General features: G+C 53.3%; 1 protein-coding gene across 1 annotated transcript in view; it reads left to right on the top strand.

Moving 5' to 3' along the window:
• Positions 1–13,025, top strand: part of HMCN2 (hemicentin 2) — a 150,819-nt gene that overhangs the window by 134,431 nt on the left and 3,363 nt on the right. The window contains exons 86-95 of the mRNA XM_061200924.1: positions 4,809–5,078; positions 7,104–7,253; positions 8,686–8,823; positions 8,924–9,045; positions 9,379–9,616; positions 9,760–9,822; positions 9,933–10,055; positions 10,763–10,897; positions 11,981–12,109; positions 12,668–12,985. Coding sequence (XP_061056907.1) covers positions 4,809–5,078; positions 7,104–7,253; positions 8,686–8,823; positions 8,924–9,045; positions 9,379–9,616; positions 9,760–9,822; positions 9,933–10,055; positions 10,763–10,897; positions 11,981–12,109; positions 12,668–12,985 — 1,686 coding nt within the window. The remainder of the gene's footprint in view (positions 1–4,808; positions 5,079–7,103; positions 7,254–8,685; positions 8,824–8,923; positions 9,046–9,378; positions 9,617–9,759; positions 9,823–9,932; positions 10,056–10,762; positions 10,898–11,980; positions 12,110–12,667; positions 12,986–13,025) is intronic.

Below are 13,025 nucleotides of genomic sequence, written 5' to 3'. Positions count from 1 at the left end.
AAATGAGGGCCCCCCCCCAAAAGTCTGCTATCTCTTGCTAAAGGACCAGAAAAAGGACAGCATATCAAGCTAGAATACTTAGGTAATAACACCCTATTCCAGCCAAACACTATGAAAAACTGCAGCCTCACCCCAAACCCCATCAACAAAGACCAAGCGGGAGGCCTACACTTCTGCCTTTTCCTTGCTGTCCCGAGGCACCCCTCTCCCCACACTGCGGGGTGGGCAGGGGGTAATGGTGTCAGAAGAGGCCAAGTGGGGGCAGTAACCCTCCCAGCCAGGTCTGATATCCGTGGAGGCCTAGTGTGAACTCTGAACTCCGTGCCTGCCCAGTGATGGTAAAGCACCCCTTCTTGTTCTGGGGTGTCAGTGGAGGCCAGCTGGGGAAGCGGGGTTTCTACCTTCACCTGGAAATAATGAGGCCACACCTCCTTCCCGTGGCAGCGTTAGAGGCAGCCTGTTAAAACGAAAGAACTAGAACTAGAGTCTTTCAACTCAGAATGTTTAGTATACACTTGAAACTCAGTCATCATACCAAGAACAAGGAAAATCTCAACTCAACAAGGACTTTAAAGTGGCCATGAGCAGCTGTGAACATGCTTAAACGTGAAAAAGTAGAAGATCTCAGCAAGGAAATTGATATAAAGAAGAACCAAATTAGCACTAAATTTATAATAAACAAAATTAAAAACTCAGTGGTTGGGTGTAATAGTACAAAGAGGACAGAGGAAAGAATTAGCAAATTTGAAGATATAACAGTAGAATTTAACTAGTCTGAACAACAGAGAGAAAATAGACTGGGGAAAAAAATGAAGAGGGCCTCAGCGATCTGTGGGACTACCCCCAAAAGATCTCACATTCGTTCATTAGAGCCTCAGAAGGAAAGGAGAAAGACAGGTGAGAAGTAGTCAAAGAAACAAGAGCTGAAATTCCCCAGAATTTCACCAGATACATAAACCTACAAATTCAAGGAGCTGAGGAAAACTCAAACAGGATAAACTCAAAGATGTCTGCACTGAGACACATCGCTATCAAACTGCTGAAAATTAAAGGCAAACTTCTGAAAATTAAAATAAAACTCCCATCTTCCATCAATGAAGTGGAGCGTGGTTGTGGAGTAATTCAAAGTTCAGGCAATTTTGGGGGGTGATCAGGAAAGACCTCTTTTTATTTTTATTTTTTATATTTTAAAATTTAAGTTGAGATCTAAATGATGAGAAGGAGGCATCCATCCATGAGACAGTGTAAGAGAAATTGCTTTAAGCAGAAAGAATAGCAAGTGCAAAGGCCCTGAGGCAGGAATAGGTCATTCTTGCTTCAATCCTAGTGGTTGAGAGGGCAGGTTCTGGACTCAGTCCACTCGGAATTGTTATTGGTTCGCCCATCTGCTCTGTGACCTTAGGCAAATCATTTAATTTCTCTGTACTTAAGTTTTCTTATCTTTAAAATAGGGATAATAATAGAACAGGTCTCATAAGTCGTGTGAAGTTTAAATGGAATAATGCATGTAAAGTGCTTCAAACAGTGCCTGGCACACAGTAAGTAATCAACAAATGCCACCTAGTATTACTGTTGTTTTCAAACTTTTGATATTTATTTATTTATTTTTAAAATTTATTTATTTATTTATTTATTTATGGCTGTGTTTGGGTCTTCGTTTCTGTGCGAGGGCTTTCTCTAGTTGTGGCAAGCAGGGGCCACTCTTCATCGCGGTGCGCGGGCCTCTCACTATCGCGGCCTCTCTTGCTGCAGAGCACAGGCTCCAGACGCGCAGGCTCAGTAATTGTGGCTCACGGGCCCAGTTGCTCTGCGGCATGTGGGATCTTCCCAGACCAGGGCTCGAACCCGTGTCCCCTGCATTGGCAGGCAGATTCTCTGTGCCACCAGGGAAGCCCTTGATATTTATTGATTTGTTTTTCAAACCACTTTATTGAGATCTAATTGACATTAAAAAAAAAAAAAGTTCAGGCAGCTTTCAAGTCAGCCCTGGCTCTGACTCTCCCCTGGCCCTTTCGGGTCCCCCTGCCTAGGTGCATATTTCCCACATCAGCCAGGGGTGTGTGGAGAGCAGATCCAGCCTCTCCGGGGCTCCCTTATTCCCAGGTTCTCCTTATTGCGTTGCTGGCTGGTCCTTGGTTTCCTCAACCAGGGCCAGGACTGCAGGCCAGCAGAGGTGCCAGGTCCCCACTTGCTTTCTAGAGTTTTGCTCCTGTCCCTGATGACACCCCCATTTCTCAGAGTCTGCCTCCATCCTCTGCTGCAAATCAAGTTAGCCCCTGGTTTCTCCGCCAGCCCTGCCCGCGTAAAACTAGTGTGATGATGGGGTGGGGTGGGGCTGGGAGATGGGAGCAGCCCCAGGCAGGAAGGCCACACCCTTACACTGTTTGTGCCTAGAGTTCTAGAAGCTTTTCAGAAGTAAACAATTCTCAATTTGTTGTTTGCTCTTAGTCGATTTCTAGAGCCCTGGAATATTTGGTTTTGACAATTTTGTCAAGTTTTGTACTTGTTTTTTGGGGGGCCAACTTGCTGACCTCTTTGCTCGGCCATAGCCAAAGTCCCGCTCTTGCTTGTTTTTGACCTTTGTTGAAGTGGAATCATGTCGCGTGTACTCTGTGTCGGGCTTCTTGCGCCTTCCCAGTGTGTGAGATTGCACACGGGATGAGTTTATTCCTTCTCGTGGCTGTGTGGTTTCCACTCTGTGGCTACACCACAGTTGATTCATGCATTCGGCGTAGGTTAGTCTCCAGCTGGGGGCAAATGTCAACAGTGCTGCTGCGAAGTCCTTAGGCACGCCTTTCCGTGAACACGCGTAGGGAGATTCCAAGAGCGGAATTCCAAGAGCGGAATTCCAAGAGCAGAATTGCTGAGTCATACAGGACACACCGGTTCAGCTTTAGGACATACTGGCTGTGGGAGGCTATAAATGGCTCCCAAAGATATGACCATGTTCTAGTCTCCAGGACCTGTGAATTTTTTTTTAAATTTAATTTTTATTTTATATTGGAGTATAGTTGATTTACAATGTTGTGTTAGTTTCAGGTATACAGCAAAGTGATTCAGTTATACATATATCTATTCTTTTTCAGATTCTTTTCCCATATAGTGTTATCTTACTTGGAAAAAGGATCTTTGCAGATGCGATTAAGTTAAAGATCTTGAGAAAAGGAGGTTGTCTTAAATTGTCTTGGTGAGCTCTAAATGCTATCACAAGTGTTCTTTTGTTTGTTTGTTTGTTTTATTTTTTGGCTGCGCCTCGCAGCATGTGGGATCTTAGTTCCCTGACCAGTGATTGAACCCACTCCCCCTGCATTGGAAGCGTGGAGTCTTAACCACTGGACCTCCAGGGAAGTCCCACAAGTGTTCTTATAAGAGAGAAGCAGAGGGAGATTAGAGAGAGACACAGAGACACAGAGAGAGGGTGAGAGAGGAGGGAAGACCATGTTAAGTTGAGACAGAGAATGCAGTGATTCAGCTGCGGAATTCAAGCCACAGAATGCTAGAAGCCACCAAAAGCCATAAGAGGCAAGGAACATCTCCTCCCGTGGAGCCTCTGGAAGGAGCACAACACCTTGACTTTAGCCTTGAGAAACGATTGATCTTGGACTTCTGGCCTCCAGAACTGTGAGAGAAAAAATTTTTGCTGTTTTAAACCACCAAGTTTGTGGCCATTTGTTACAGCAGCCAAGGGAAACTGATACACTGGCAAACGGTTTCCACAGTGGTTGTACACTTCTGCCCGCAGCGTGAGAGTTCTGGTGGCACTGCATCCTCACCAGCACTGGGCATTTTCCATCCTTTTCATTTTAGCCATGCTGGAGGGTCCATAGTAGTAAGTGGGCAGGAAGTATCATCTTTCAGATGAGAAACCTGAGGATCAGGGAGTGACTTGAGAATCTCTCACCAGTCAAGTGACAGAGCCCAGGTCTGCCATGTCACCTGGCATCAAGTAGAGGCAATTCTGGCAAATGTCACCCCTTCACTGGAAACAAGCTAAATGTCCTATAATAGGGACCTGGTTAAGCAAATCATAACAGATCCAACAATGGAATACCAAGTAGACACTAAAAACAAATATTTAATGCCGTGAAAGGTAGTTATGATCTATTATAGAATTAAGGAAGAAGAAAGAGAGAGAGAGAAAGAAAGAAAGAAAGGGAGGGAGGGAGGAAGGAAGGAAGAAAGAAAGGGTAATATGGTCACATTCTCATAAGGAAACAGTGTCTAGAAGGAAATACTCAGGAATGGTAAGTGGGTGGGAGGATCGTTTGCCTCTGTATTTTCTAATCTGTCTGAATGAATATGTACCACTTGAATAGAGGCACACCTCATTTTATTGTGCTTCACTTTATTGCATTTTGCAAATATTGCATTTTTTATAGACTGAAGGTTTGTGGCAACCCTGCATCGGGCAAGTCTGTTGGCACCATTTTCCCAACAGCATTGGCTCACTTTGTGTCTCTGTGTCACGTTTTGGTAATTCTCAAAATATTTCAAACCCTCCCAGCAAAAAGATTGTGACTCACTGAAGGCCCAGATGATGGTTAGCATTTTCTAGCAATCAGTTATTTTTAAATTAAGATATATAGGTTGTATTTTTAGACATAATGCTATTGCACACGTAATAGACTACAGTATAGTGTAAACATACTGTTTATATGCTCTAGGAAACCAAAAAATTCATGTGATTCACTTTATTGTGATATTTGCTCTTTTGCGGTGGTCTGGAACTGAACTCACAGTATCTCCAAGGTGTGCCTGTATACAAAAATAATAAGATGTTTCTAAAAGCTGCCCTGGGCCTCCCACAGGTGCCCCGGTGTTCCAGGTGAAGCCCCAAGATGTGACAGTGAGATCTGGGGATGCCGTGGCCCTGCGGTGCCAGGCCTCTGGAGAGCCAGTGCCCACGGTGGAGTGGCTGCGAGCGGGCCAGCCCTTGCGGGCCAGCCGGCGGCTCAGGACCCTAACGGACGGGAGCCTGTGGCTGGAGCGAGTGGAGACTGGGGATGCGGGCGCATATCAGTGCGTTGCTCACAACCTCCTGGGCTCTGCCACAGCCCAGGCGTTCCTGGCCGTGAGAGGTATGGAGCCTCCCTGCCCAGACCTTTGTGGACAGGGGTGGGATTCCCTGCCCAGTGGGGCCTAAAACAACAGAAGTGTATGATCTTGCCGTTCTGGAGGGTGAAAATCTAAGGTCAAGGTGTCAGCAGGGTTGGTTGCTTCTGAGATATGTGATAGAGAATCTATTCTAGGCCTCTCCCTTAGCTTCTGGTAGTTTGCTGGAGTTCTTTGATTGTAGAAGCGTCACCCCTCTCTCTGCCTTCATGATCACGTGGCATCCTCCCTGCGCTCGTGTCTGTCTCTAAATTTCCCCTTTATATAAGGACACCAGTCATATTAGGTTAGGGCCCACCCTCATGACCTCATGTTAACATGGTTACCTCTGTACAGACCCTACATTCAAATAAGGTCACGTGCTCAGGTACCGAGGGTTAGGACTTCAGCACATCCTTTTAGGAGGACACAATTCAACCCATAACAGCATCCTTGCTTTTTTAATGGAAACAACTAATTTGTACCTTGTATATTTTAATTGTAGAAAGGCCAGATAATTTTTAAAAACGTGTGAAGAAAAAAGTAATGATCAGTTATCTCCCATAATTCACTTAGAAATAGCTCAGGTAATTATTTGAGGTATATATTTCTACACTTTTTCTCTGAATGTAAAGAGATACACTTTTTTCTTTTTACAAATGAGGTCAAATGTACAAGTTGTGTTTACAACCTGCCATATTTCCTTACTCTATCATGGACAGTAGCCCATGACAATAAGCCTAGCCCACACCTTCTGTAATGATTTCATACCATTCCATAGGAACATGTTTTAAACTTAATTGCTGTTGGCTTCATTAAATAAACAACAGGTTTGTGGGGTTTTTTTTTTTCCAGTTTCCCCTCCAGAAACCATCCTGTGGTGCACATCTTTGTGTGCTGGACTGAATATTTCTATAGGATAAATTCCTTCAAGGGACGTTGCTATATAAAAGATATTCAAAGGCGTTGAGGCCCCCTAACTCTCTCCCTCCTTTCCCATAAGTCTGGGGAGGGGCATCCTGGCCTTGTGGGGAACAAGAGGCTGCTGAGTCACCTCATGTCTGAGAAGGTTGCCAGCGGCTTGTCATTCCTGGCCTCCAATTTCCTGTCCCCCCCATAAATCCCAGAGCTGCGGATATTGACGAGAGACATCCCAGATGGGCATCAAATCTCATCAAACCCCAGCTAAGGGCTGCAGGAAATGGCATTGCTTCCTGGAATCCAAAATTAACCAGCCCCCTGATCTACCCACTTAGGATCTTGGCAGTTGAGTGTTGTATGTTATTTTTTTGACAGATATTGGCAATTTGTTGTCAATTTCCCCTGAGGGCTGGTGAGTGGAGAGTCAGGCTAGCTTCTGTCTCTTGCCATCTGTCCAAACGAGACAGCTGGCCCATTAGCCAGAGGAAGCATCCCCCTGTGCCTGTACAATCCATTTGATTAGTGCTGAAGAGCATCTGCTAGCAGACTGCCTGACGGCTGCTAGAAATTCAGCCCACCCCAGCTGGGCCAGCGGCAGGGCAGCTGGAGCCAGGGCCACTGACGGAATGGGAGGTGTTCAGGTGGCAGCATTCGTTTCCTGGCCCGGTGCCCTGCCTCTCCTCCCTGGCTCCTCCAGTGTGCCAGGCCCCCCGCCCCCATCACTTGGCATTTTAGAACCCAACAGGTCTTTGGTGCATCTGTGGTGCCCGCCTCCTCATTTTATAGATAAGCCAACTCAAGTGTGGCTTGGGGGCCGGACTTGCCCAGGTTTTCAAGAAGGTGATGGCAGAGCCAGAATTAGAAGCTGGCACCATCCCTGTGTGGGGCTCCTCTTAAATGTCTCCCTTCTCTCTCGAAGCCAGGATCCCCTGAGTGTTGAGTTCATCACCCATTAGCTGTGTGTCCTTGGGCAAGTTACTGCCCCTCTCTGAGCCTCAGTTTACGCCTTCATGAAATGGAAAACAGTACCTGCATATCCCTGAGGGCACAGAGGTGGATAGTGTCCCTCTTATTCTCTTCCTTCCTCACAGGGGAGCCCCGGGGGAGCCGGGGCAGCATGATTGGGGTGATCAATGGGCAGAAATTTGGCATGGCTGTCCTCAACACCAGCGTGCAACAGGAGGCACGTTCTGGGGTCACCACCCTCTGCAGCAGCATCAGCCACATCCCTGCGAGTGTGGGTAAGTGGGGGCCAGAGCATCTCCTGCGTCTGGGGACCCTCCGACCTGAGCTGAGTCTCAGCCAAAGTGGATCGAGGTGCAGGCCACTTCCTCTCCACCCCACAGCCCCCAACCAAACAAAATAACTGCATTTAAGATCAGCCCGAGAGTGCGAAATTACCAGTATTATGTGAATGCAGGGTCAGATTGTGACTTTTGAAACCACTGATTGCTATGTGAGGTTTTTTTCCCACTGTTAAGGCAAGAGCTGCTAGCGAAGTGAAGGGATCACTAGTAAGGAGTAAGGGATATGGGCTGCAGGGGACAGAAAAGGGGAAGGAAACGTGGAGAATAAAATTAGCTAGAAGGCCCAGAGAACCAAGAAATGTCCACTTTCAAACAGATTCATAAAATAGTGTGTCCTAAGCAAATGGAATGTTCTGAAGAGACATTACAGACGCTGCTGTAATGGACTCTGCCATCTCACCCTGCCCAGGGGGTCCTGCATCCCCTCGTGGGGGTCCAGAGCAGGGAGAGGGCAGTGTTGACAGCGGCTTTGCTAAAAGCAGCCCCTCCAGAGCTGCCCTTGACCACAGACTGTGTGAGCAGTGGGGGGGTCAGGGGACTCTGGCTTGGGGAGGGGGGGTCACTCCGGGCTGGCTGTCGGCAGAGAGGGAGTGAAGTGAGACACTGCCCAGGTGTGGCTGCTTCTTCCAGCTTCAGGAGCAGGAGCCATGGAGAAGCATCTGGCTCCAGGCCAGGCGTGCCTGGCTCTGTTTAGTGGAAGCAGAGGCACAGAGAGGCCGAGAAGTTTCTGCTCCCAGGGGCAGGGGCCCAGCTGGCTCCTGTGAACATCAGCCCTCTTGTACCTCTTCTGAGCCAGCAGTTTGGCTGAGAAGCTGGACCATCCCTGGCCCCAAGCATACAACGTTCCCCCTTCCCCAGTCCCAGACCCCACGTGCCCTGAGAGGAGGGCCGGGCATCGTGGGAAGGTCTGAGAATCCGTGTCCAGGGCACTTTTGGGCTCTTTTTTCCAAGTCAGTGGTTTAGAACCATCCTCCCTCTCCCAGGCTCTTCTGGAAGGTGTCTGCAAGTTAGGAGACAGTTGATTTTCTACTTGGTCCAGCATGCATGTAGTGACGGTCGATGCAGTCCCATGCTGTGTGGTGACCCAGTAGCCCTCAATATTTATTGAATTCAGCTGAATATTAAAGGCACTTCTTTGTATAAATATATTTTGCTCATTTTCACCGCTACTCCACGAAGTAGTTTTCACCACTTCCCACCTTCTGATCTGATTACCGGCCCAGGCAATCACGGGCTAGGCCTGGGTAGGGAGGGAAGGGGCTGAGCTCTCCTGGGGGCGGTAGGGAGCTGCAGAGGGACCTTGAGCAGGAGAGCGGCTGCCCTCGGCGTCTGGCTCTAGCCTAGCCTCGGTGTCCACCCCGTCCAGGGCCTCTGATGCGGGTGCTCGTGGTCACCATCGCCCCCATCTACTGGGCTCTGGCCAGAGAGAGTGGCGATGCCCTGAACGGCCACTCCCTGACGGGCGGCCGCTTCCAGCAGGAGTCGCATGTGGAGTTTGCCACAGGTGAGCGGGGGTCTCCCCAAGGTGGGCCAGGTGGGGCTGAGGTCTGAGCCCAGGGCCTCTCCCCCGAGGTGACTCCAGGCTGGGTGGGGATGGATTGCAGGGGAGCTGCTCACGATGACCCAGGTGGCCCGGGGCCTGGATCCCGATGGCCTCCTGCTCCTCGACGTGGTGGTCAATGGCATCGTCCCCGAGAGCCTGGCGGACGCAGATCTGCAAGTGCAGGTGGGGGGAGAGCCCTGGGGTGTGCAGATGGGGTGCACGCGAGAGAGTGGCGTGTCCTGCCCCAACCCTCCCCGGGCAGCTGGGCCCACTTTCCTTCCTGACTCCCCAGCGGGGTCTGGGGCGTGGCCTGGCTGGGCTACGGGGAGGACGAACCCCGCAGCAGGAGGATGCTCAGGCCCAGCTTCGCAGACAGCTCGAGGGTGCCCAGCTGGTTGGAAGAAGAGCCGAAAGGCCCACCCGGCCCACACCCCAGCATCCGCACTGGGGGCTGAGGGCCCCTCGGCCCTTGGAAGTTGATATCGTGATGTCCTCCTCCCCACCCGCCTCTTCCAGGACTTCCAGGAGCAGTACGTGCAGACGGGGCCCGGCCGGCTCTTTGTGGGCTCCACGCAGAACTTCCGGCAGGAGAGCCTCCTGTCGTTCCTGCGCTGCAACCACAGCATCCGGTACGACGTGGCCCGGGGCCCCCAGCCCCAGCTGGTGCAGCACCTGCGGGCCTCCGCTATCAGCTCGGCCTTCGACCCCGAGGCCAAGGCCCTGCGCTTCCAGCTCTCCACGGCCCTGCAAGCTGGTGAGGCCCCCGTCCCGTCTCCACCCCCCACTGCCCCAGCCAGATCCTGCCAGGGCCCCCAGATGGGCCTGGGCTCTCTATCCCCGGGCGCCTTGGGCACTGGGGCCCTCGTGTCCTCAGGGTCTGTCCCCTTTGCCTAGCAGAAGAGAATGAAGTCGGCTGCCCAGAGGGCTTTGAGCTGGACGCCCCGGGAGAGTTTTGCGTGGGTGAGCACGCCTCCCCACCCCGGCAGGGACGAGGGAGGCCTCCGCCTGGGAGGGACTGAGGGCTGGAGGGCCTGTGAGCGCAGACCACCAGACCTCTGCCCACCCCGCAGACAGGGACGAGTGCTCGGGCAGTCCCAGCCCCTGCGCCCACTCCTGCCGCAATGTGCCCGGCCGCTTCTCCTGCTCCTGCCCAGCTGGCTTCACCCTGGCCAGGGACGAAAGGACCTGCAGAGGTGAGTGGGCCCCAGGTGGAGAGGCTCGTCTTGGACCTGGCCCAGGTGTGCTCAGGGAGATTCCGGGGCTGGGACCCTGGCCAGGGGGCACATCCCTCAGGGGATGTGAGCCTAGGGGTTCCCATGCCCTGTTCCCACTGAGAACTTCTTATTTTGAGGGCCACAGAGGGGAGAGGCTCAAGTACTGAGGGGCGATGGGGCTCTCTAAAGACATGCATGTGGCCACCACGTGCTCACGGCACGCACACCCGCTGAGCCTGGACGTGGCCTCAGAAGCTTTCCCAGCCCTCGGCGGGCATCTCCAGTCCACCGGGCTTGGAAGTGAGCTGATACCATCTGGCCCTCTTGCCCTGCTTGCCCCCATAACGAGGTTGCTGGACGATAAATCTGACCCTGAGACGCTGTCTGGACTCTGATCCCGCACCTGTGTCCCTCCATCCCACCAGTGGGGCCTGGCGTGGCCAAGTCTCTTTGGGGCACCCAAAGGGCATTGTCTGCAGCCTCACTTCAGATGCTACTGGCCAGGCCCGCCGGGTCCCTCAGAGGAGGCTCTGTGTTTCTGGGGATGCCGAGATGATGGACAGAGCTAGCAGGAGGGGTGGGGACCTTCCTGCCAGGGGCTTCTGGGCCTAAGGACAAAGCCTGTGTGGGTAGGCTGGGCCTGGGGACAAGTGTTCATGCAGCCCCTGCCCCCGTCCACCCCACAGATGTGGACGAGTGTGCTTGGGAGGCCGATCCTTGCCGAGAGGGGCAGCGCTGCGTGAACCTGCTGGGGTCCTACCGCTGCCTCCCTAACTGCGGGCCTGGCTTCCGGGTGGCCACTGATGGAGCCGGTTGTGAAGGTGACAGGGGCATGGTGCCGGGCTGTCCCGACTCCCGGGAACCCAGTGGTTGCCAGGGTTCAGCAGAGGGCATGCTGTGTGTCACTGGGACGCTGGGCCTTCAGGGAAACCGGAACTCTCTTGGCAGAAGGAGTCGAGTGAGGCCGGGGAGAAAGCCTGAGCTGGGCTCAGGAGGTCTGAGTCCTGACCCAGCCTGGCTGCTGGTGACTTGAGTCCCTTTGGCAAGTGTCTTTTCCTTTGTGGGTCTCAGGTTTCTCATCTGTCTGATGAAGGGGGACCAGGTCAGGGATGGCAAACATATGCTACATCTACTGCCACTTCCCCTCTTTCCCCTCGTGGATCATGGTCCAGCCCACAGGCAGCCTCTGAATCCTTCTCAACACAGCTTCTCCAGCTACAGTGGCTACTATGAATCAGTTGCAGTGGGCCTTTGAGACAAAACCTAGGTGCCACCCCTGGATGGGTGACCTCTAGGGTCCTTCCTGTTCTAGAATTCTAGGCTTTCATGACTGTGGGTCCTCCTGGTTTCCCCAAGAGAGGCCGTCAGTGGAGGGGGAGAGCGTGGTAAACTTGGACTCAGAAGAGGCAGTCATCCCATTTCATCCCATTTCTAGGGCTTCTCCTGCCTTCCTCCCGCCCTCCCTTCCTTCCTTCTCACCAGTTTTTGAGCTCGGCCCATATACCAGGGTCCTAAGCCCTTCATGTGCATGATCCAGTTTTCTCCCCATGATCCCATGAAGGAGTCCTATCGTGACCCCTTTTTACAGATGAGGAAACTGAGGCTCAGAGAGGGAGAGTTACTGGCTCAAGGATCAAGAGACATGGCAGAGCTGAGTCCAAACCCAGGACTCTGCCTCCAAAGCCCACCTTTTAAGCCCCTTCCTTCTTTTGGACCCAGAACCTTCTTACCCTCCAAAGCTGGTATAATTAGGAAGGGTGGTTGCAAACGCTGGCATTCCTCCTGGTGGCACTGAAGTTGGAGATGGGGACGGGGATGAGGCCCAGATGCGGAGACGCGTGGTATGTCCTAGGGGGAGGGACTGTGGGCTCAGCGCGCCCCCGCCCTTGCCCCTGCCTTTCCAGATGTGGACGAGTGTCTGGAGCAGACGGACGAGTGTCACTACAACCAGATCTGTGAGAACACCCCAGGCGGGCACCGCTGCGGCTGCCCCAGGGGGTACCGGGTCCAGGGCCCCGGCCTGCCCTGCCTAGGTATGGGGAGAGCCACCCCGTCCCTGGGACCCGGGTCAGCGCCCACAGCTCACGGGCAGGGATCGGTTATGACAGGGGTGACACTGAGTTCTGTGAATAGCACAGCAGCCAACACCGATTGCGTGCCCACCATGTGCCTGATCCGTGCTTTGCCTGCTGTTTCCCACCGAAACCTCACCCCCTGCCCGGCAAGGTCGCCTTCCCTGGGAGCCCAGGAGGAGGAGGCGGGTGGAGAGAAGTGGGTGGGTCTCAGAGAGGCTTTGCAGGTGGAATGGACCTCACCAGGAGGCTGAAGGGAGGGGTGCTGAGGGACATTGGGGTCCGGAGTTCAGAGCTGGGGGAGGGTGGGGCCTCTCTGAGTAGTAGAGGCTGGAGCGGGAGAGGAGGCTGGGGGTGGTCCAGGAGCGGGAGGGCTTGGAGGCAGGCCTGTGTGCAGCGGGTGAGGCAGCTGGATTCTGGGGAGGGCCGGAGAGCGACAGAGGCGGCTGGAGCCCGGTGGGGCGGCTGCAGCGCGCCCTGAGCCACCTCGGCACCCTGCCTGGGCCTGCTCCTCTCCAGATATCGACGAGTGCCGGCAGCTGCCCCAGAGCTGTGCCTACCAGTGCCACAACCTCCAGGGCAGCTACCGCTGCCTGTGCCCGCCAGGCCAGACCCTCCTCCGAGACGGCAAGACTTGCACCCCGCTGGAGCGCAGTGGACCAAACGTGACCACCGTCAGCCACCGGGACCGCTTGGTGGCCTGGCTGCGTCCCCGCACCCCCATCCCCAGTGGGTCCTACCGCGCCTGGGTCTCCCTCCGACCGGGCCCCAGAGCCCTGAGCGTGGGCCGGGCCTGGTGCCCGCCTGGCTTCATCCGGCAGAACGGTGTCTGCACGGGTAAGACCGAGCCCCGGCCATGCCCACCGGGGACACACCC

The sequence above is a fragment of the Eubalaena glacialis genome, chromosome 9 (assembly GCF_028564815.1).
Source record: "Eubalaena glacialis isolate mEubGla1 chromosome 9, mEubGla1.1.hap2.+ XY, whole genome shotgun sequence".
Taxonomy (NCBI): Eukaryota; Metazoa; Chordata; class Mammalia; order Artiodactyla; family Balaenidae; genus Eubalaena; species Eubalaena glacialis.
Note: the sequence above shows the minus strand (reverse complement) of the source record. Positions and strands in the feature narration are given on the sequence as shown.